Source organism: Haliaeetus leucocephalus, unplaced genomic scaffold (genome assembly GCF_000737465.1).
Source record: "Haliaeetus leucocephalus isolate CR32 unplaced genomic scaffold, Haliaeetus_leucocephalus-4.0 Scaffold306, whole genome shotgun sequence".
Classification (NCBI taxonomy): domain Eukaryota; kingdom Metazoa; phylum Chordata; class Aves; order Accipitriformes; family Accipitridae; genus Haliaeetus; species Haliaeetus leucocephalus.
The window spans coordinates 9794473-9818731 of NW_010972742.1; the positions used below are offsets into that span (position 1 = coordinate 9794473).

Consider the following 24259-nt stretch of genomic DNA (forward strand, 5'->3'; position numbering starts at 1 on the left):
CCGCCCGGCCGCGCCGCGGTCAAAATAAGAGTCCCCGGGCCTGAGGCGGGACCCGCCGCCGCCGGGGGAGGCCCTGCCCGGCCCGGCCACCACCTCGCCCCCCGGCCTGCTTCATCCCATCAGAGCAGCCTCTACCCCAGTTTAGCAGCAGCTAATTAATTAAGCCCCCGGAGAACCCCACTCTGCACTGGCAGCTCCGGCAGGACCAAGGCAGCATCCCCGCGGAGCCCCCACCGTGGCCCCTCCGGTGCCTGCCGCTGTGTGGGGACCCCGGGGGTCCCATGGCTCCCTGCCTCAGGCCGGGGAAGGAGCTGAGACAGCTGAGGATGGTGCTGGCAAGCGACGGGTGTCCTTCCCCCTTGGCAACCCCCCAGGATGGAGTGACCGTTCCCCGCACAAACTAAAACCACCAGCACCTCGAAACGGCGCGTCAGGAAAGCCTCGGCTCCAGCGAGGGCCAGCGTCGCCCTGGAACATCATCACCATCCTGCACTGGGGATGCTCAACTTGACGTGGGAGGACGGGAAGGAGGGAATCGCCCGCCTTCATCCCTGCTCCTACAAACCACCACGCGCCCAGGTCCCAGCACCCGCAGGGGCCCTCGCGCCTTTGGGACGGGGGCGAGAGGGAGGGTGGTAGGGCAGGACGGCCGATCAGGCCCCTGGGTCTGGTGGCACTTCTCCCCTTCCATTTGCTGGGGCTCCATCTTTCCCAGCTGGAGCCGGGGACGCTGCAGCCACTGGGACAAACCTCCCTGGGCCATCAGGAAGGGCAGAGGCTCCCGCAAGAAGCAGGAATAACCGGGAACCCGTAGAGCTCTCGCAGCCCACGGTCGCGTGCCATGGCTCTCATCCCGCCTCGAACCCTGCGGCTCCACCGGTGTAGCCTCACGTGCTACTTAACGCGAGAGGGGCGAGGACGAGCTCTGTTTTGCCATGAACTCCCCATTTTCCTGAAGCAGCTGCTGCGAGCCCCAGAGAGGAGCTGCGGAGCCCGGGGCAGGGGCTCAGCCCCAGGCAGCGTGGGGCCAGCGAACAGCTCCGCCATGGCGGCTCCCGCTCCGGCCCTCCAGCCGGGCTGACATCGCCCTCTCCCGCACCGTGCGGGGCGAGCAGGGACGGACCTCCACATCCTGGGATTCCTGCCGGCAGGAAGAGAACAACCCCACCGGCCCAGTGCTTCCTCCGGCTGGGAGTCCGAGTCCTTCCAGCTGGACCTTTCTCCATCGTGGGAGCAAGGGACAGTTTAGATCACCCCGCCTGTGTTTTCCCGCCCCAACGGTGCCCCCACTACGTTGGAGGAGACGTGGCTTTGCTTTAGCGTGTAAGAGCTAGAAATCGGCTTTTGAGCTTCAGCTGTAGACGCGGATGCCTCCTCTGAAAGCCAGGAGCCACTTCTCACCGGCTCTGCCAGGCCGTCCCAGCAGGTCTCGGCGCACAGACGGTGCTCATCACACATTTACCCCGAGCAAAAGCACACGTGATCTTAAAAAAGGAGATCTTTATTTACGTTTTTCAGTTCTCTACATTTGGTGGTTTAAAACCCAGGACAAAAATACTCCCCAGAAGCCGTGGTAAACATGTAAAACTGATAGTTTACATTTTAAAACCCAGTAATAAATTGCACAGAAGTCTTAGGTTGAACAGAGCCATCATAAATGTTGTTGTATAAAACCCCAAAATCTGTAAAGAGAACCACAGGAATAAAGAATTACAGCCACGAGTATTGGTACAAGAAAGGGCACAAGTTTTGAGGGCTTTACCCCACCAGCCTCTCTTGGGGAGGAAGGATGGGACATTCCTGTTGCAGATAGTTGGAAATATTTTAAAATACAGCATAAAAACCCAATGGACCCCAGAACACCCTTTATCTCCTCTCTTGTGCTGGCTCAACAGGAAAACTTCCTAGGAGAAAATACTTAACTTTTACAAAACTACTGGAAGTTCAGTGGAAAACTAAAAAAGAATCACCATCCAACAAAAAGAAGAGCCTTTGCATCCCCTGTCTCCTCTTTCCCCATCTCCTGCAGGCAGTGGGACAACAGGTGCCAAAGCAGAGTTTAGCAGGACACAACACGGAAAAAGCCAAAAATATGGAGGTGGCACATGTGGAGAGTGGGACAAGGACAAAGCCATGAAGGACAAAAAAGCAGCAGCAGGGAAAAAAAAAAACGGAAGATAATTTTGGTATTTTCCATTGATTGCTGAGTTTGGAAACAATTAGTTCACAAGCTTCACTCACGCTCCACCACTTCCCCTCCCCATTTTAAACAAAACCAAAACCAATTGCGTAAAAAATTTGAGCCAGGAATTTGAATGAATTCCTGTGCACTGAAGTTTTTTACCCAGAGCTGAGTTTGGAAAAAATGGGCTTTTTTCCTCTTTATTCCAGAGTTCAGAAAGAGGAGAGAGGGGTAACTCGGGGCCTACAGGAGCTCCCCAGGACTTAAAGAGGTTGAAGCCAGAGAGGCTGCTGCAGAGAAGAGACAGCAGCGAGTCAGAGGACAGAGGGATTGTCCACTTGCCCTCTCCAGAGGGGACCATACTCAGACCCAAACATTGGTTTTAGCCCCATCGTGCTCATCCAAAGTACTCGTATACCCTGAGGACCTTGCTGCCATAGCACCCTGAGGCTACAACTGTGGGTAGGTTTAAGAAGAGCTGGACTAACTTCTCCATCCTGCAGTCCTGGACCGTTTCAAAGGGGTCTGTGAATCATGAACAAGGCTCTTTGTGTCAGGCTTCAATTCCCTGCCGCAGCACTGGGGAACAGGCAAAGCTGGGCAGGAACGTTGAAAACCACAGTGCTTTGCCAGTTATTTCTGTCTGCTTGCACAACAGTGAGGTTGCTCAGAGACAAACTTAGGGTGATGTCCTGCTGCATCCTGTCTGGTGCTGCCTCACAGGTCTGAGCGAGGCCTCTCTCTGCAGGACCTGTGTGTGCCCAGCCCTAGCATCCAAAAGAACAAGGACTACCATGAGGTCTAGCTCCAGCTCGTTCCTGCTCCCTCCACAGCAGCCAGCGGAGATGGACACTCCTCACCAATGAAGAAGAGTGTGCCCGTTTGCTCCTTGCTTTGCAAAGGGGACACCACGTACAGCAAGAGGTGAAGGACCAGTCTCTAGCAAATACAATCTGGGAGAGCAAGCTCAGGTGCACAGGAGCACTTGCAGAGACACAGGGCAGAACACAGGAACTGTGTGAGATGCAGCTGGCCTCTCCTCTCCACAGCCTCCACCATTAACAGTGCATTCCCAGCTATAAAGTTTAAACGAGGAGGACAGACACTGGCTGGGGGTATAGAAGGGCATCCCAGGGGCTCTGGCCACAGTAACCAAACAGCATTCCAGTTTTCCAGCCAAGGAACATGAGCTGGACACGTCACCAGCAGCTCAGCTTCAGGGATGGAGAACAAGGAACCGGGAATCCAGTCCCAGCCCAGGCTGCCTCTCCCAGACCCCAGCTGGGTTAGGAGCCTGTAGCCCAACCCAGCACTTCCAGAAGGATTGATGGCTCGTAGGAATTTTTCCAGAGGTGTGGAAGGGATTTGGGTTGAGGGCTGAAAGAAGGGATAGGTACTGCCAACAGCAAGGAAGGCCACAGGAGCTACAGGCTGAGCCAGGCAAAGCAGGTTCAACTAACTGGGAGGAAGAGCATTGGGGAAGAGACATACTGTTACGAACAAACAAGCACCTGCCTTTGACCTGCTGCATATCAAGGATACTTTTCATGGCAGGCACAGACCACCAGACAAAGGAGAGAGTCTTGAATAATAAAAGCTGGACAGAAGCATAAGTTGAGCAGAGGGTGAAGAAGGATCCTCGTGTCTGAGACACAGATCACACCTAAGGCTACTCACAATGACAACATTTAGGCAACACCTACATGCTTCAGACATGGTATCACCAAACTGTGGGTGTGGGGAGGAGCCTTCTTCCATTTTAAGTAAGTTTATTCCAAATGGCTCTTTAGGAGAGGGCATGGGCTGGTGGTCTCCAGCCCTTCCAGCCAGACCTTGGCTGTTCCATCTCTGTTCTCCTGAAGGGAGATTCCACTCTCCCCTTCCTCCCCACCAGCCCACCTCTCCAGTCAGACAGCAGAGAGCACTGCCCAAGACCCATGGGCCACTTGGACAAACCATGGCTTTGGGACCCAGGGCCAGGGAAGCAGCAGTGCAGTGGCTGCTCTCTCCAGACCTGAGCCCACACGGTGCCAAACTCCCTCCAACCATCTGGAACTATGAGCCCAGCACCACAGTCAGGCTGCACCATGCTTGTTGCCCCCGAGCTGCCTTGGCAGAAGTCACCATCCTTCCTGGTGAGAGCAAAAAACTTGCTTCATTTTGTAAGAAGTCAGCAAAGTGCATTCCTGGATTTGGCATGAACAGGCACATGGATAAGCATCAGAAATGGATAAAAAAGCACAGCATTTCTCTTAGAATAATTTATTAAATACAGCATTAAAATTTGTATTTCTGAATTCAATCATTAAAAACAAAACTTCATCTCATATATATATATATTCAGGAACAATGACAATCATTCTATCAACATTGGTGCATGTTGTGCCAGCACTGCTCAGAATGGCACCTTCTCTACACTATAATTAAAGCAGTTCAACACTTAAAAAAAAATAAAATAAGATAAAAAGCATTTGCAAAGAAAGAGTGCAAAGCAGGGTATGTCCCTAGCTGCCTGCCAGGGGTGTGCAGAGGCAGGCTAAAATGAGGAGGCAGAGGCTGTAGTGCTCCTAACAAGTTTGTTAAATATTGCCTGCCCAGCATGAGGCAGCATGGAGACCAATTCTCAGAGGTGCCAAAGTTCTGCAGTCCACAGTTTCAGCTGTGGCTGGATGCCAGCGGCTCTTAAGTATCTGGTTTGTGGTTTCCTCAGCTTGGGCAGTCAATACTAAAAAAGCTAAACAAGTAGGGGGGAAAAGCGCAAAAGAAAAGTGTTGTTTTACATCCACCAGCTTCTTCCCCCGACCTGCCAGGTCCAGCGGAGGCTGCAAATGAGGTGTAGCACTTTGTGTTCCCATTCACTCATTTTCACATCCTGCTGTGGCTCGAGAGGCGGCTCAGGAGACAAGCGGTAAACCAGTACCAGCTCACAGAGATAACAGTCCCCAGGCCAAGCACCCTTGCACACTGGCTTGGCAGCATTGACTGCTCCTGCAGGAGACCCCAGGCTGAGCCTCGAGGGAGTGTCATCCCAGAAGGAAGGGCTTCCATGGACAAGGTCCTTGGGCAGACTCAGAGGTAGCATCGGACAGACTTTTGTAACTTGATTGTCATGTAATTCTGGCCTGCCGAAGGCAGTGGCAGCTGAGATGGAGAGAGCACCCTGCAGGGGTGGGAGATGGGACACGGGGGATCTGGTCCCCCCCACTTGCAGACTGACTAGCGCTGTTCATCCTGGGTGCTGCAGTCTAGCAGCAAGCAAGGATGGACTCTCTCCTACAGGGCTTTTCAGAGAAAAGTCACCCTTGCTGAAAAAGGCCAGAAGCTGGCTGGTGGGCACCCCATGGTAACACCAGGCTCTCCCTCCACAGCTCATCAGGGCCTCTTGGGTTATGAGCAAGTGCCCCAGCAAGCTCCTTGCTGCCAGAGCCTGCTCTCCTCTCACTGCATGCAGGCAGTGGTGCAGCCCACTGCAAGAGGACCGAAGGCTGCCGGTCACTCACCCCACAACACAAGTATAGCGAGGGCTTGTGCTTTTGGCTTTTTAAGAGTCCCTGACCTTCCAAACCTGCTTACTCCAAGAAACCTCCTGTTTCAGCTACCCTTAGGACCTATGAGAACAAGGAGGAAGGGCTGTCAAAACCATTTCTGGAGAGCACATGGCCCCTAAAAGAGAAGAAAATGTCCACACAGCCCAGCCTTCACCTACAGTGGAGACATGCCAAGTCAGGAGCATTTCAGATAAGGCATCGCAGGTGCTTTGATAGTAAAGCAGTTAGTGTTGACTACAGTACTTTAAACACAGGCTGCTGCAGAGGGCATCCCTGGGGCAAAACCGGTTCTCCAGCACTCGGTGCAGCAGAAGGAGACAGTTCAGTTTCTCAGACCTCTCCTACACACACATGCAAGCTGCTCTGGCTGCCCTTTTTGTTTTCTCCCCACACCTAGAAAGAGACTTAAAAAGCCCAGGCTGGGATGTGCCATTTACCCCACCAAGCAGCCAGAGAGATAAAAAGACGCCTTGTGCTGTACCAGACTTTGCAGTAGGCAGGTGAACCGTGGCGCCTGGGGGTGGGCAGCGCCAGCGGGACTCAAAGCAGGGGAGGCTAGTTGCCGTTGCTGATGCTGGAGTTGGCACTGCTGCAGCTCTGCTCATAGGATGGAGGCGCCTCTGCGGGGGAAAGAAAGAGCAAGAGCAGTTATGGTGGGTGTTTGGGAGGTTCCCTTCACCCCAGTCTATGTAACTTGGTGCAGAGTAAAGCAAACTGCCAACGTGTACGCATCATGCATGCAGGCACTCTCTCTCCAGGACCCTATAACCTGCCCCGCTGAAATATATGGGGTTCGTGTGTGCACACACAGAATTTGAGCCAGCCAGTCCCACCCCTGTCCTGATGCCTACAGGGGTTAAAATCAGCACCTCGAAGTCCTGTTCTGTTCTCCTTCTTTCACAAGCATTCTCATGTACTCCAATACCTCCAGATCACAGGTGACTTGTGCTCCATGTGTCCCAGCCAGGGCTGAAGCAACACATCAAGTGTCTCGTTACCCCAGTGCTAACAAACGGGTTTATTTGGGTAGGACCATGCTAACAGTCTGTCTGTGCTAAGGGACACCGCTGGTCTCTGCCACCTCAGCCGCCTGAGACAAGCATGGCCCCAGGAATCCAGCAGGCTGGGATTTCCCCAAGCTTTTCCACCCTGGACAGTCTCTCAGCTCCCACCCCCACAGCCTGTATCTTCAGACCAGCTGCAGGCCCACTCCAAGTCAGACAGAAGATTTCAGTTACATCATTTCCCTGGCTCTGCTCCCACCAGCCTCACTACAAGCCAAGAAGTTTTTCTATCAGTGGGAGGCTGAAAGCTCATTAAGAACAGGGAGATCCTCTCATGACGAGCCCAGGGCAGGCACGGGTGTAGACGTGGGAATGGACAGCCGGCTTTTACAGCTGTAAGAGGGGATTCCTCTGGAGGCTAAAGCAAGCAGAGAGATCTCATGATCCCCTCTGAAACAGCCCCTGGCAGGCTAACATCCCCATACTCCCACCCAATTCACAGCTAGTGAAGAGACTCTTGTGTTAGGAAACTACCACCACACTGCCAGCCCGTTTAGATCTCGGGAAGGGGCTGCTCACCGTATGGGTAGCCCCACGTGCTGTACTCCGGAGGCAAAATGAGAGAGCTGGCCGTGGGGACGGGCACCACGTTCCCCTCAGCATAGTAAGGGACAGTGGCTCCTGTCGACAGGCAGAGCGTTGGATGGTTTGGGGAGCCTGTCTGCTCCGAGTCCACCCTTATCTCCTGGAAGCTCAGTCCTGGGGCATAGCTAAATGGCTGCTGCTGGGAATGGCTTTTGGTGGGGATCGAGACATTGTCCATCGGATGATAACCACTGGCAGCCTCCTCTTCCTCCGGGGGGGCACTGGGTACCACTGCAGACGGTATGTGCTGGATGGACTGGGAGGGGCTCAGAGGCACCCTGTTCACAGCAATGTTACCAATATAAATGGGGAGAGTAACTGAAACCTCTGGCGACTTGAGGGAAACCTGGAAGAGAAGGAAAAATAGTGGCATCCTCTTCATTATACATTGCACTGGGAAGGTTCACCTGATGCGAGGGCCACCCGCACCACACAGCTACAGAGTTTGGCAATTGAGCTCCCAGAAGGGAGCATAGAATTTGCAGCACAGCCCACTGCTGCTCCCCAAGAGCATCAAGGTACTCACCTGGATGTAGTAGTCAATATGTATGAGGCTACAGCCCTGCAGAATAGACTGGGGCAGTGCCGGAACGAGGATCTGCTCCTTCCATTCTGCATGTTTCCAGGCTTTCACTCCTGAGCCTTCCACCTCCGCAATGGTCCTCAGGTCATAAATCCAGCGCTTGGATTTATAAGCCACTTTCTGTACAGACAGAGGAAAATACAGCTAGCAGAAAGATTGCAGGTGGTCTTCTGTCTCCCACAAACATAAGTCAGGACACAAAACCATCCAACTGCTTTGTCAAAGAAGCACAAGCACAAACCTAACGTGCATATTACAGAGCAGAAATACCCACTATGATATGATAGACTGAGTTGGTATAAGCAAAACAAGTTCTACTACCTCTTTCCCCAGGAAGGTAGAGAGAAACAGCATTAGCCAGAGGTCTGGACTCTTTGCTACCATCTCCCAGCCACACACAGCGAGATACACAATGGTGAGAACTGCCCCAGTTTCACAGAGGCCTCAGGGGGATCGAGTACCAATACAAGCCGAAGAATCACCCTTTTGGATGCTTACCTGGAGCAGACTGGCTACGACAGCCCCAGTGTCCCGGCCCGATTTGTTCTCTATGTCCGTGCGGAGCTGGATTGCTTGCCCCACGATGTAACCTTTCAGATCCGAGGTGGCAGTCAAGATAATGTTGCCACTTTTCACAAGCTTGTAGTTGAACTTCTTGGTGATTGACATAGTGTTGGGCTGCTGCAGGACAGCGGAGAGACAGAGAGGTTCGCTCAAGAGAGTCAGAGAGCCTCCAGAAAAACACTCAAGAGATTCAAAACAAGCAAGTAGAAATATCTGGTCTAAGAGGATGCAAAGAACCAGCAACACAGCACTACCCAGACAACAGGTCTCACTTCTCTATCCCCCCAGTTTTGCTGTCCTATTAGTTGCTCTTCCCTCCAAAGCAAGTTCCCCAAATCCAGGTCTCTACAAGCACCTGGTGGTATTGGCCAACACCTCTCTCTACATGCTGAAAATTCACCTACGTCTTTCAAAGCAACATGCAGAAGAGTCAAAAATCACTTGGAACAGCGACTGATGGCAAGGCAGGACAGATCAGGAGTCCTTGTCCTGCTCTTGCACAGTCAGGGCATGCAGTCAGAGAGTTGTCCAACCACACAATTATTCCCCAGACAGCATGCAGGACAAGGACAAGTGCTGAAGCCTTGGCACTTCCCAGCCACACTGCTCCTTGCTCTTACCTCAATGTCAGGGATGTCGTTCAAGTTGAGAGGGCAGAGAATGTAGAAGATCTTGTTGCACTTGTAGTCCTTGGAGAAGCGAGGTGTGTCTATCACAGCTTTCACCTGATGGAGGACCTTGCCAAAAGGGCCTTCAAACGATGTAGGAGCAGAGGCTGGAAGAGAAAGAAAATGATCATAAGGCTGAGTCAGGCCAAGTGTTTCTGAACTGGAAGTATAATCCCTTTAAACAGCTTTCCTCTTTACCTGAGGAGTTCTGCAAGCACCTGAGAGATAGAACACATGGGGATTCCCCCAAAAAAGACCTGGGGCTGAACACTTAGGTCACTTGAGACCTTGCTGCCAGCTCCTTACAGAAGGGATCCTCTGCAGCCACAGGTGCAAGAGCAGAGATCTTCTCTCTGAGCACACTGTGTGCAGGACAACTGCCTAGTCACAGGCCAGGACCCTTGCGCATGCCCAGAGAGCTCACAGGATCATGCCTGGAGAGGCATCAGCAACATTTCAGACCTGGCTTTGCACCAACGCAGAAAGTACCTGCTTGTCTAAGCTCCTCTGCTGTCTGTGGCTGACCTTACACTCCCTAGAGCGTCTCCGGGCCAAGATGCCAGCCTGCCTCTGCCATCCAGCCCAAGCCCTGCTCAGCACAGGTTGACAGGCTGCAAAAGCCAAGGTTTACATGGAAGTGCCTTTAGCCATTTATCTGCATCATACCTGGCAGCAGGAACTGGAAGGGGAAGTTGTGCTCTCCAGCTGTCAGGACCCCTGCAGGAAACAAGAGTAAAAGGTAAGTGGGACAGGCCATTGCCTTGGAATGGTGTGATCTTCTAGGGAGCATGATCTTCTGGAGATGGAGGCTACCACCTGGGGAACATCACACAACTTGTTCAGCTGCCTACAGCCAGCCCACTGGACAACTCCAGATCCAATGAGCAGTGCTTGAGTCAACAGGAACATCTGCTGCCACCCACCTCTTCTTGAGCCAGGCAATGTCTCCATTCCCCATGACTGGTTCTATGTTAAGATACCCTGGAAATAAGGCAGTTTGGGGCAGGGTTTAAGGGATCCCAGTGCCATAGCAAGTGGTTAGCCCCAGACTACTGACACAGGGCATGGAGAAGGGATGCTGTGTGTTTATCTTTCCTCAAGTAGGCTACAGCCAGTCAGGGAAGGCAAGAAAGCACAGGCACTGTCTGAGGATGGTAAGGTCTAGTGGGCATCAAGCCACTATAGCCTTAGCCACACACCAAGCTCCACGCAGACTGCACAGTGTTCAGGAGCTAGAACCAGAGGTCCATCTCCCAGGCCTAAATCTACCCCCTGGTGCCAAGAAGGGACCTGCAATACCTCAGCCTAGCTGCTTAGACAACAGGAGCTGAGGAAAAGATTTCCACAACGTTAAAACCTCAACACTGGTTTTCTTCAGCCATATCCCGCTCTGCATCAGTGGCCTTGAGGGCACAGACCAGAGCCAAGACTGAACACACAGCTAAAACAACAGCTACAGAGACTCCCCAACCCTATCCACCCTCCGGCACTCCCACCCAGATTCCGGATTCCCTCCCAGGGCAGCACGACGGCTGAACTGGACCCGCAGTGTGATCCAGTAAAACAGGCAGCTCCCAAAGTTGCCTTCAGTAAGAAAAGCAGTAAAGTTAATCCACATTTGTTAAATACGTGTAAACATGAGAGGTTTTGTTTTTAAAGTGGCAGTGCTAAGAGGAGACCTGTATACCTATTAAATCAAGCTGTGTTTATTCTGCTTTGTAGGATCATTGCTGAAGTTACGAAGACTCTAGATTTGGCTAGTTCTTTTGTTGATGCAAGACGGAGAAGACAGCTTGCCCGTTAGCAATATTGGCTCCGCAGAGCTGACAGTAATAGAGTCCTATTGTCAGAGGATTAAGTGGATTACGTGACAGGGGGAGGTGGGGAAGAGAGAAGGGTAAATCCCCCCCACTAACACTGTGATCCAGTTAGGAGGCAGGGGAGGTTGGCGTTTGACTCGGTGCACCCTTCACGTTATGGAAAACTGCACCTCTGCCCCTCCGCTCGCTCAGCCACCCCACAGGGACCTAAGGACACCCCAGTTAGCGTGCATCCCGCCTGCAGTGCAAAGGCAGGCAGAATAAATATGACAAACATCCCATAACATATCACTACAAAGGCAAGCCAGGGGAAAACTAAGAGGTGTCTATTTATACACTTTGTCCTTAAAAAGAGTAGCAAGATTTGCTCATTCCCATCACCCCACCCAGAACACCTCCCCGGTGATTTCCCTCCCCGTCCCCCAAATAAAACCGAAATATGTAGGCTAAAATGCAACACCCGGTCTTGTCACCAGGTGGAGGCACAAAGCCAGTCACTGCCTTCGCTGCCAGGCCTGATGCCTTGCAGAGCTGGGACAGAAACAGGTACATGTCGGGCAGCTTCTCCTATTCCCTTCTTGGGAAGCCTCACTCGGTTAGTGGCAGTAGCTTGAGATGTAGCAGGTGCCTTTGCTTGTTGGTTACAGGGTAAAGCCTGGTTAATATGAACGACTCAACTAACCCAGTGCTTGTTTGCTGCTCTAAGGTTTTCTGCCTTTTATTGGGCACCATTCAATGTTGATCTTATACCCATTATCCTTACTTTTGGAAAGCAAATTGATGAACTGTAATACATCAACTCTCCCATGCGGCTTCTGCATTGCAGTAAGGGGACTTGCTCCATCTGAAAGGGAGAGGGAGCAAATCCTGTTACTGCAATGCAGAAGGAAGGGAGATGGGAGTCCCAGAGGGTAGTGGCCACTGAGTTTGCACCAAGACCTGGAGACTTTCCAGCTGTCTGACCTGCAGAGCCCCAGATGAACAGGCAGGCAGTGATTTCAAGTCTCCCACTAGAAGCATGAAACTTCACAACCTTTCCAGGACTCTCAGGAAGAGCTCACAGACTCCACAAAGTGCAAGTCTCTCCTCTGCATTACAGGCAGCATGATCCAATAAGTCATTTCGGTCAAGCTCCTGCCCAGTTCACGTGCACCAACAGGAAGCCAGGCTGGAAGTGAACCTGTGAGCACTTCATGTTCATAGTTTCTACCCCCTGCAGAAAACCAGGGGTCCTGAAGGTTGGTCCCAACAGCAGCACCAAGCAAGGCAATACACTCTCCCAGCAATGCACATGGCCAGCATCACTCGCAGAGGATGTCATTCGGCTGTCAGAGCCATGGCATGACTTGGTGGCACTGATGCAGTTTCCACATGGGCAGTCCCGCCTCCCAGTAAGTCACCAGATGAGAACTGCCCACAGGTCGGCGTACACCACCCTGATAGCTCAGACCAAGCCCAAGCGCCCAGAGACCTGACCTATGTTGGCTCACAGCGTACTCAGACTTGCTGTGACCCCACCTGGGGCAGGGAGCAGCCTGCAAATCCCTCCTGCAGCTCCTGCCTGCAACAAGCTGCCCACGAGGGCTGGAAAGGGCCGTTCCTGCCCTTCACAGTGATGACTTCCAAGACCAGCTACCTCAGACTGAAGTCGTGCCCCGTTGCAGCTCACACGGGCCAAGGGCATCGCGGCAGTGCTTGGCTCACAGCCAGGAGAGCCCAGACCTCAGCCCTGCACCGAGCAGGAAGCCAGGGAAATGCAGCGAGCTCTATTCTCCACTCCGTTAAGCAGAGAGATGCTGCAGGCAATTAGCAGTGGCTCTTGTCTTCAGACTTGCTCCTTCCAGCCCACACTGTCCTTCCCCCAAAGGGAGAGAAGCATCTTTAAGCCAGCCCTGAGATCCGCCATGTACAGGGAATTTTCCAGCAGGCTGGACCAAGCACCCAGGTCCTACCCACAGGTGCAGATGCCACCGCACGCAGCTTCATTTGCTAGCACAGCTAATGAACAGCTGGCTGCTCACAGAGCCCCATCTTCCAGCTGAACACCTGCATTTCTTGCCCTTACTGCAAACACAGAAGCTGTTTGGGCAGGTTGCTGGTGGAGGGGCTATGACAGGCAGCAGCACCCTCAGCCCTGCATCTGGCTGGGGACCCCCAATCCCGGCTGCACGCACCCTCGGCAGCCCGGAGTGGGCATTTCACGAAGCCCGCTGGCACGGAAAGCAGAAGTGGTGTTGGAGTTCAGTGCCAGAACTATTTCAGAGACATGGGTAAATAAAAATAAGATGAAGAAAAACAGATGATCCTGACAAAGACGGAAGACTCCTGTGAAAGCATGAGCACGATCCAGAGCGCCTGGCAGAGCAACGAGGCAGCAGAGACCACAGGCAAGCTCAGGTCCTGCCTGCCCCCTGCTGCAGGCAGGAGGAGAGGCAGATATTTAGCAGTAACCACACACTGAGTTGCTCCCCAGGCTCCTGCTTGCCTCTCCTGGTAGAAGCTCCTCTGGCACGAACACAGTGGAGGCTCCATGTCCAGCTTGCCTGGGATTACAAAGCCATTTTGGTCTTTTGCCACGTGTCTGGTGCCTTTGGCAGGTGGAAAGTTGGCAAGTCCTGAGCAAAGCCCCCCTTACAGTGGGAAGGGAGGTGGCAACTACTTTTAAATTCTCCAGCTGGCAACTCTGCTCCTAAAGGCTGAGCTTCCATTTCCAAATGCTGACAAGTTTTGCTATAAAGGGGAAAATCTGCAACTTCCCTTGTCCCAGCCACCCCATGAGCAGGGGCAGGGCACAGTCTCATCTTGCGCCAACACCCAGGTACCTCTCACATAGAAAAGAGCAGCAAAAGCCACCTCAGCTCCCTCCGAGAGACACTTTCAGTGCTCACCCATCCCACACAGCCACCACGATGGCAGGACAGGGCAACATGTGCCCCGCTAGCCACACACATGCCTTGGATAGATCCCCAGATCACTGCAGGGAAGATGCAGCATCGTACACAGCATGCAGAGCTGTTCCACCTGCCCAGCTGCATCTGCTGTGCAACTCCAGCATCCAAGCAGCAAAGGGGACACAAAGCTCATGGGAAGCCACTCATTGCCCCTGTCCCACCAACCCTGAGAGCTTCAAGTAAAGATCCAAGACATTTAGTGCACTAATTGCACTTGCAAGTTGACTGCAACAGAGACAGTCGTTGGCAGCAGGCAGAGGCAAGATGGTTTCCTCTGACAGCCACCCCAACGTGCAGAAACCCAGGAGGAGCAGCCCTTTCTGAAAGCTCCTTTCCGAGCTGCTCCTGAACCAGAAGCTTTGCCAAAGCAAGCTGCAGACTGTGCACAGGCAAGAGTAGGTCAGCAGGATTTCAGCATTGCTCAAGGGGTCTCCGACAACCCCACGCAGCAGGCTGCAATGCTCCTGAGCAGCTTGCAAACACACTGCAAGGGGAAAGGGCTATGCAAGCCACTGCAGCTGCACCAAGCCATTACCTCCCCATTCCCAGCAGTCTGAACAAAGGCCACAGTGTACTCGGCCACAAAAAAGCTTTTCCTGAAGTTTACACGCAGCTAAAAATACCTTGAGAAAGTCATTAGGCAGCAGAGGCAGCTGGATTAGCAGGGTTCTGCTGTGGGGCCATACCTGCAGCAGCCTTTCCTCCTAGTGGGAGCTGAGCCAGCAGAGATCAGCTGCCCCCGCACAGCCTTTGGAAACATCCTCCCTAAAAATTCCTGGAGGGAAAGGAGCTGCTGCCCCAGACAGCCTGGAAAAAAAACAAACCCAGACAGCAGGAGCAGCAACAACATGCGAACAGTGCAGAATAGCCATCTTACAGTGCAAAGCAGAGAGTGACCTTGGAGATTTCCCTGAATCCAGTTGAAATTTGTCTGGAAGCAAATGGACTCTCCCATTCACAGCTCAACCGCTCCCCTCCGCTCCACACTGGGATGGGGGGTTATTCACTCGTACCAGCCGACAGGGAGGAGGCCTGGGAGGACTCATCAAGTGCAGAAAGAAAACACGTTGATCCAGAGGGCTGACGCGGAGTCCTCTGCCAGGTCCCTGAGGAGGTAACCTGGTGACGCAGGCAGGCCCAGGTGGGGCTCCCCTGTGTGATCAGAGCCTGCAGAGCATCACCAGCGACAGGGGGCACAGTCCTGAGCCCATCCCTGCATGACACAACAGACCTTGGTGCTGCAGCACCATCCCACAGCACTCGGGGCATCTGTGGTCATACTGAAGTGCAGGAGAGGGACAGAAATTAATGGGTTTTCCCCAGGGTTGTATGGGGTTCCCGTGCAAAGCTTGAGCCGACCATGCCCCTGAGCCCTCCCAGCCGCTGGATGCACCGTCCTCTCCCCACAGACAGCTCTGCTTTGATCCACAAAGGTTTCCCCACACTCACTGCAAACCAGCATGCCGCTGCACAACCGCATGGGAAAACATGACACCATCGTAACCGTATGTGGGTGAAATGACCACACGTCTGTATTTACACTGTTAAACAAATGATCCAAGTGGAGCTTACTCTGCCACAGCTCAGGTGCTGAAAGGGTTTGGACTCTCCTGAGCAGTGCAGCTTCCCTGGCTGGTGCCGCCAGACCCCTGCCCAGGCGGAGCCAGCAGCCAGAGGAAGTCACCAGTCCTTCAAAGCCATCATCCCTCTGAGACGGAGGGGAAGCTGCCTGCCCACACCCTGCCCTGCCAGCAGCCAGCTGAGGGCTGGGAAAGGTCCTCTGGCAGCCTCTGCTACAGCATGAGAGCAGGGCAGGGCTGGGGTTCAGGAGGAACCAGCCACACACGAACAAGGACACTGAGCCCTACCTGCTGCGTGCCGCCTGGGCTTCCCAGGGCTGTTCTGCAGCTTTCTCAGTCAGTGGCCCATGCAAACAGGCCAGTCTTACAGTACCGGTGGGGCCAGATCTGCCTGGGCTGCACGTTCAAACCAATGCCACCGCAGGAAGGAACATCTGCCAACTGCCTCCTCCCAGGTTGGCTCCCCCAGCCCCAGTGTCTCCATCCCTGGGGAGCTGGAAGCCACAGGCGGTCACAGCCATCTCTCCACCAGGCTGACTGCCACCACAACAAAGCCAGGACCTCCAGGTTGGTGCCAGTGGGGGAAGGCATTGGAGAAAAGCCAGAAGAGGGTTGGGAGATGCCTTGGTCACTGAGGCACAAACACGACAGACTCAGTCAAGCCTTATTACTCACCTCTGTGAAATCTCACGCTCTGGTGAGTTGGGAGAGGCAGCCCAGACATCTCAGCACACAGCAGGCTGCAGGGCCAGGCAACCGCACTGCGCAGTACAACACACCTCTGCCTTGCCAGGCTTCATCCATGGCTAGATTAGGGCAAAAAAGATGAATATTCTGTGTATCGCTCCCTCCATCCCCTGAAGAGGAGGATGCTATTTGCTCCGTAGCCACAACGAGGAGCCTGGAAGTTGTCCCTGCACCCCAGATGCAGGATCTGGGGAGCGGCCGAAACAGGGCTCCTGCCCCAACCTCAGGCTCTCCTGGCCAGTACCTGCCAAGCAGATGGCAGTGGCTCTGCTCCCTCCTGCTGCACACCCGGATACTAGAGCGGGAACAAGCTGCACCTTTGGAGTACACATATTTTTTGGTTCTTCTAGTAGACGAACAGCAGGCCGGGCCATATGGCAGTTTCTCTCTGGCTACTTAGCGAGTGATGCATTAACCGTGCTGGCCAAATCATGTAGTACAAAAAAGTACCTGGTGCCTGCTGGTTCCCCTGCCATTGCTTGTAGCAATATAGTCTTCCTGCTGCCTAAAATCAGCCCTCCCTCTCCCCTGGGGAAGGCGAGTTCCTCCAAAGGTGCCGAGTTAGACTGATACCAGTGCTGCTGATGCTGCTTGGGTAGTCTCCTCTCGAGGCTCTCCAGGCAGAGAGCAGGAAAGCAGCAGGTTCGTGTTTTGCACTTTCAGGTAGAGAAACAGGCAGCCCTGCCTCTGTGCTGTGCTACAGGATACCAATTCCCCAGCTACTGAGAGAACTGTCACTCTCACTGCAGTCCTGACAGCCAGCACCCTTGCTCACCCCTGCCTTCCTCTGTCTCTCCTCGTCCACCTTTGCAGCCCAGAAAATGGAATATTAGATGCAAGCAAGAAGGTCAGAGCTCTTCTAGCTCACAGGAGGCTGTATGAGAGATGTCAGGTGGGAAACATTAATTTTGTCAGCGCCAGGGCACTCCAGGCAATGCTGGACCACTGCAGCTTGAGGACTCCCCACTCAGTCTCTGGTGGATTAAGCTAATACATGGGATTACAAACTGCAGCAAATGAGGGTAAATGCACACATTTGCTCGTGCCATCCCTGCAGCAGACACAGGTGCCTCAGAGGGAGTAGGCAACAGCCAGAGGAGTGACCTGCCAGCATGCACAGACAGACCTGCTGCGGAACAACTTGGCATTTAGCTCAGCTTAGTTTTGCTCGAATGAGAACTCTCCTGCTACCAAGCAGCACTTCAGCCAAGCAGAGCTGCCGTACAGCAGCAAGGGAGCACAGTCCCCAGCAGGCTCCAAGCTCCCCTTCAAAGCAGCAACTCACTCACACCAGATTTGCATGCACACAAACACAGCAGGAACAACTTCCAGTGCTCTGATATGGTTAATGCTGCCAAGATAAACCTTTCTGTAACACAGAAGGTATAGAGAGAGGAAGAAAACACACCAGAAAGCCCAGCACTGAGGCTAGGGCTCCACCGCTCACAAATCTCTGTGTCAGCAGTTTTCAGTGACATTTTCAATGAATTAGCAGGATCTGGTGGTATGGCAATGCTGCAAAAAAACTCTGAGGATTAACAGTGATCTATTGAGGCAAGAAATTGGGAAGTGCTGAGGAAGCTGCTGTGACCCAAGGCAATTGCAGCTCCTTCCATGTGGTTTTCCTGGGCTGAACCTGCAGTTACGGCTCCTGAACCCAGCAGCACAGTGTGGCCAGGAGCTGTCACCAGCACATCCTCAATGGCTCACTGCTGCCCACAGGCACCCTCCTGCTCTCACCTGGCCAGGGGCTGTCCAGGAGCATCACCCGCTGCTTCGCTACCTCCTGCTTGCACAGTGATTTCTGAGCACAGAACAAGAGACCTAAGTCTCTCAATACCTGCTTAGTCAGGTCACTAAGCTTTTTAAATTCAGTTGGAAGACAAGATCATCATCCTGTGCCAACTGTTGGCCGTGAAGGTGTGGTGCCAGGCCGGCAGAGAACCACCCCAGGGAAGAGGTGATGCACAGCTGCCCCTTTTTAGCACTTTGTGCAAGAAATCTGCCAGCAGAGGAAGCACATGGAGCAGCCAGGAATTCCCTGCAGCGCCTTCTAGATAACTAACAAGCTGCCAAAAGTAAGGTCAGCTGGAAATTACAGCCAGCTCCCTACATGGGTTCAGCTCAGGTACAAGTAGGATTTAAAGGGAATGAAAAAACCAAAAGTCTACCTTTGCAGGCACAAACCATCCGCAGGGCAAGAGCTGTGTGTGCAGAGATGCAGGGTGTTCAAAGAGAACAGCCCCATGTGAGTACAGGCACACAATGGACCTGCTCCTCTCTGGCTGAATAAGGCCAGAACTGCAGCAGGGGAGGGGGAGAGAGCAGGAGGCCTCCACAGAGCTGAATTACTCCATTATATTGGATCAAGAGAAGCATCTCTCTGTCTGAGAGCAGCGGGTACAAGCAGTGCTATTTTGTACTCACTGCAACTGGTATACTTGATCTTCTGCACTGTGGACACCTAGAGAAACCCAACAACCCCCCACTTGCAAGGTTCCTCCCAGCCCTATTGCATTTCTTTGCAAAAAGAGAAGCCAAGAAAAAACACCACCAGGGAGCAAGTGTCCAAGTCAAACCCAGGCCAAGTGGGAAAAGCAAATCCTGCCTTGGCCTCCCTTCTGGGAGGCAAATAATGAGCCTCCCCCAAGAGCCACATGTGGGCTGAGCAACCTCCCCGGCACTGCACTGTGTCCTCCAGCAAACAGAGCAGCAACAGGCTCCAGACCAGCTGGTACACTCAGCATTTTACAGCAGGTTTTATGTAAAAAGCCCGAGTTCATTAAACCGCTGGCCTGTGTGTTATTACCAAGGCTACAGCACCGACCCTGCGCAATCCCCCAGCTCCCCCAGCAGCTCACAGGTCCTTGCTGCCTCCAGCTTGCAGCTCGGCCTTGGCCAGTCCCAGCGAGAGGCTTTCCCAGAGCATGGACGCTGCACTGCTCAAGCGGGGACAAGCACTGCACCAGCACAGACACAAGCAGGGTCCTCTGCAGCAAAAACACCAGTCACCAACCTGCAGATGCTCCAGCAGCAAGGCTGAGCCCTCCACACCCTGGATGCTGCTCTGAGGCAGGGCAAGATGGGAAATTAAGGATGAGGCCAAGTGCCTTCAATAAGTGCCTTGCATTGCAAAGCAGGTACCTAGGTTATCTCAGGGCCTGCCTCTTTTCTCATACAACGTACACCCTTAAAAAAAAAACCAAAAACGTGTAATACAAGCAACAGCTGACAAAGGACAAGCTGCCCCCTCACTTATTTCAATGCAAAGGTGTGAGGGTGGAGAAGTGCAGAGTTGCTCTCAAATGCTTAAAGGGCAATCCAAGCCTCAATAGTTCTACAAACCTCCCCTTCCCCCCACGTACCCTCAAAGAGCACAGCTCGCTGTTTTTCAAAGTTACTGCTCAGGATGTGGGAAGGGAGAGAGCGAGGCGGGTTGTTTTTCAGGCTGAGCCTGCCTCCCCACACGGTCCCCCAGGTGCCAGCACTGCCACCACCCTGCTGGAGCACAAGCCGCTCACCAGGGCCAAGATGGAGACACAGTGGCTGTGCGGCCTTGGGGACACCTGGGATCCTCCCTCAACCCAAGCTGACGCTATAGTGTCTGCAAGAGTGCGAGGGATGATGCCAGCGGGGAGCCTGTTATCACCCCCTTCTCCGGCCCAGTCCCAGGGCACAGCCTGGCTGCTGCCTCCCCCCAGTACCACAGGGACATACTGTTCTCCCTTGCTTTGTTTTTTTTAACACACAGGTTCAAAAAGGAGAGGTAACAGCATTGCTGTAAGGGGAGGAGAACACAGGAACAGAAGAATCCTCCGCAGCAGAAGCAAATTCCTCCCATTCCTCCATTCATCTTCCATTTGTGCTGCTAGAAGGCGACATCCTCCTTTGTGGATAAGATGCTCTTCCAGCACTGCAAAAAGGCAGCTCCCCCACCTGAACCACGGGGCCTCCCATGGTCCCTGCCCTCCCTCCTGCTGTTTGCTTTTCAGGGCGTGAGAAGGAAGGGTGGGCACAGCCAGCCCTCACCTGAAGCAATAGGCATACATGCACCTTTACATACATGGCAGGACCGTCCCATACGCCACTGCAGTATTTGTCTGCAGCCGCAGTAACCTTTGCTCACGGTGCTCACTGCTTTTTGCCAGCAGCTGTCCAACACTGGCCAGGGAAGGAGTCGTGTGCCGGCAGTGCAGGCTGGTGGCCGGGCTGGCCCCATGCTCCTTTGGGGGTCGCTCAGAAACACTTCAACTCCCTTAACTCACCCGCACCCTGGGCTCCTGCCATCCATTACCCATTGGAGAGCATGGCCCAGCTCAACGCCCCGTGTCCCAAGAGCACAAGACTGCCTCAGTTTCCCCTGCCAGCCGGGTGTCAGACCTAGAGGGAGGCACCCCAGGGAGCACCCATGAGCACTGTGTGCAGCTCCCCAGAGGCAGCTGCACCTCAAACCGCTTTTCTGCCAGACACCGGAGCAGCCCGTCCCTGCTGAACACTCTTAGCTAGAGTTGCAGGGAAAGGAACAGCTCTGCTTTGAGCAGAGCTGGCACCAAGGGTCCATCTGTCTGAAGCTCCTTCACGATCTGTTCAGGAAAGGCCGTGGCAGCTGAGAGCTGTTCCTGGGGAGCCTAAAAACACCACGGCTGAGTCTGCACCAAGGCCCTGCCCTGCTGCTCATGTCCAAAAGGCCACTGCATAACTCCCCCAGCAAACCGCAGCTGCTGCCTTGCTGCAGGGCTGTGCCATGCCAGGATGCCGCCCTGCCAGCGGCCCCATCAAAGGAGGCAGACAGACAGGCAGAGACAGGCACGCGTGGAGGCAGAGTCACAGAGAAGCAGCCTGGCTTCCCCGCTGCTCTGCCAGCCCAGACATGCATCAATGTCACAGTAAAGGCTGCGAGAGCAGACAGTTATCTTGCTTCCCTGCGCCGAAGGCTGGAGCGGTGCCAGCCCCCAGGGCTTTTGTTTCCATATCCGCACAGGCCAGCGCAGCAATTGCAAGGGACAGTTTCAAAGCTGTCTCTGGTGGAGGACTCAGGTCCGAAGGCAGCATCGACACTGCCCTCTCCCACCCACATTCCATCGCTCGCTCCCCTGCATCCTTGGGGCACAGGAAGAAGGGCATGGGACAAACACGGCAAGTCCAGGACGATAACTCCTGAGCTTGTACCAATCACATAAAGCGCAAATGCCCCACAAGTGCTGCCCTTGGCTGCGATCCTATGCATAGGGACTGCCCGCCCTCTCCGTATCTGCTTCCCTGCAGCTGGGAGCCAGAGGCTGAGAGCTCCCAGCAGTTGTGTCCACTTTGACACAAAAAGCAGAATAGCACAGGTCAGTGACTGTAACTACCTGGCACACTGCTCCAGACTGACTGCTGGTAGCTGGGACCAGGCTTTTCCCCGTAATTGCACTGTAGCTTTGCAAGACAGGACAGTAACGACACTACAACAGAACTCAGCTTTCAAGCGCAGGACTCTACAGTCCTACAGGACAGATTTTCCCTTCAGTTCACTACATCTCTGCCAAGTTATGCACTACCATTTCTCAGCCCACTTGCCTGGAGCTGCAGTAGCTCTGGAAGACATCAGCTGGCCTGTTTTGTCCCCATCACACTGCAGGCACGCAGCTGGGCACCTGCCAGCTCTGCCACTGGCTCCATCACAGAGCGAGCAGCCCAGCCCTGCCGCCCCTGCCCCAGACGCCCACTCAAGTCTCAGGCTGGCAGAGTTTGCAATACCAGCAGTTGACAGATAGCAGCACTGCGCTGAGCAAGGTACAAGAGTCTGGGTCCCAGAAAATGAAGTGCCAAAAGACTAGGGCTTTCCATGAACAGTTTAAGAGCTGGGAAACCAAATTTTGGCCGTCTTTGGAATTCAGGCCTTCAAAGGAGACACATCAGAGCCATGAAAGCGTGCAGTCATCAACGCATTTTACTTCCATCCTTCCCAGTCCACACTGGTCCTAGTCGTCAAGGGGATGGCTCCCAAGGGCAATCTCACAAGAACTGACTGCCAAAGCGGCTATCAAAATCTCCCAGGGGCTGCAAAACCAATGAACAGCACACCCACCTCTTTCCACTCCTATCTCCTGGTTGGCTTTTGCTACTGCTCAGCTTCACTAGGACAGACCGACCACAATATCACAGCTCTCCCTTGAATCATTAAATATTAGAAATAAAAGTTGGAAGGTGCATTTTTCAGTGCAGTTGCAGGTTTAAACCTCTCCAGAAGTCCACGGTCATTTGCAGCCTCCAGCTCCCAACTCATCTAAGCTCAATGGCCTGCAGCACCTTCTAAAGCCACTGGGATTTTGCTACCCCGACATTCACAGCTGGGCTTGCTGGCTGTGCTCAGCGTTGCATCCAAAATCAGGCAGGAACATTTCTCGTTGCCCTCCCAGGCAGTTTACCTCCAACTGCAGCCCCCGGGCTATGAGCCAAGCCAAGAGGCAAGACAGCCAGCTGTCTCCCTTCTCTGGGACCTGAGAGCAAGCAGCACTCTTGCCAGTTGCTGCAAGGATGAGGTCAGTCTCCCCTCAATGCTAAAAGCTCTGCTTGAAAAATTGCTGAGCTAGCAGAAACTGCCACTTCAGTTTTACCCATTTCCTGTTATCAGCTAAAGCAGCATCAGAGGGCTGAGCTCCTGCTACCCTGGGCTTTTGCCACATTACAGTTACTGCTACAGCCACTGCCTTCAGCAGGTGAATACTGGCACATCTTGATTTCAACAGGAGCCAGGGCACAGCATGAATTATTTGTGGTAAGGCTGACCTATTTAACAGCAGAAAGACAGCATTCATTCGAGCCCAGATTCCCCAGAGGCTGCTGGTGTCACTTTACTCTGCAGTATAATACAAACCCGTTGCTATCTCTAGGCATCTTGGCTTGCAGGGGGTGTGGTGGTAACTGTCCTAGGCTGTGCCTGGCAGGCTCTCAACATTTCTCTTGGAGGACAAGTGACACCTCCACATCCCTTTCAGTGCAAACTACTCCCGGCCTGCAACTGGCTTCTGTTGACCAGCTTTGATCAGTGTTTTGTTACCACCATAGACAACACACATAGGAAGTGGAGCAGAGTGAACCCACAGGGCCTTGAAACAGCAGAGAAGTCACTGCTGGCAGGTCCGTTTCAGGAGCTCGGATGCAAGCAGTGTTTGCAGGGTGGCTGCCAAGTTCTGCAGCTATTCGGGATGCCTCTCTGCGCAGCTCCTTCTAAGCTCTTGTAGTCTCTAATATTGGCTCCCATCCTCTGTGCACAGGCCAAGGCAGCCTGTGAAGGGGTTTTTCACATCGAGAAGATGCTGAAGTCTTGGTGATACATTTCTGTGGACCACCTCAGAATCACAGATCTCCACTGTGCCTTTGTGGACCTTACCTTTGTCTGCCAGAGACAGTGTGCTGTTAAAGTATTGCTCCTCCACGGTCCATGCTGTGTCATTGATCTTGTTAGACACCCCACAGGATCCAACGCAGCTCACTTTGATGGCTGTTGAGAGAAAGTACACACGTAAGCACTGGGAGAAAGCAAAACCTCAGCTTCAGGTACTGTATGTGGACTTGTGCAGGAGCAATGCCTCATGAAAACACACACAGGGTGGAAAAATGGAACAAAGAAATCGGGTCATGCTTTCATTTCAGAAGCATGTTTTCCCCTTACTCTCAGCGCTATTGCACACTCCCTGCTACCCCAGTGCTACTCCCCAGATGTTATCACCCTTGAAGTCCTCCTTGCATTGTGAAAGCCCCTAACAGCAGGGATTTCAGCTCCCTGAGATGTAACCTTCTCTCTAGTTTTCTCCCAAATGAAGAAATATCCCCTCCCAATACGTGCATCAGCCTTGGCACTCAGGCTGACAGCAGAGGCCTTTGTGGCAACGATGCTCTCCGATACACTCAGGCGTCCCTGTCCAGATAGGGATGAATGGCAGAGGGCTCTGCTGCCTCTCACCCCATAAGGAGCCAGGCAT

The 24259-nt window shown here is 53.4% G+C and overlaps 1 protein-coding gene across 1 annotated transcript; it reads right to left on the minus strand.

Moving 5' to 3' along the window:
• Positions 1–1483: 1483 nt before the first annotated feature.
• Positions 1484–24259, minus strand: ARRDC1 (arrestin domain containing 1). Its single transcript, XM_010571141.1, has 8 exons — positions 24241–24259; positions 23668–23778; positions 9861–9911; positions 9147–9301; positions 8461–8643; positions 7906–8082; positions 7314–7725; positions 1484–6350 (listed from the first exon to the last, which is right to left on the minus strand). Exons 1-8 carry the CDS (start codon positions 24257–24259, stop codon positions 6286–6288), a joined length of 1173 nt encoding a protein of 390 aa, XP_010569443.1. The 3' UTR covers positions 1484–6285.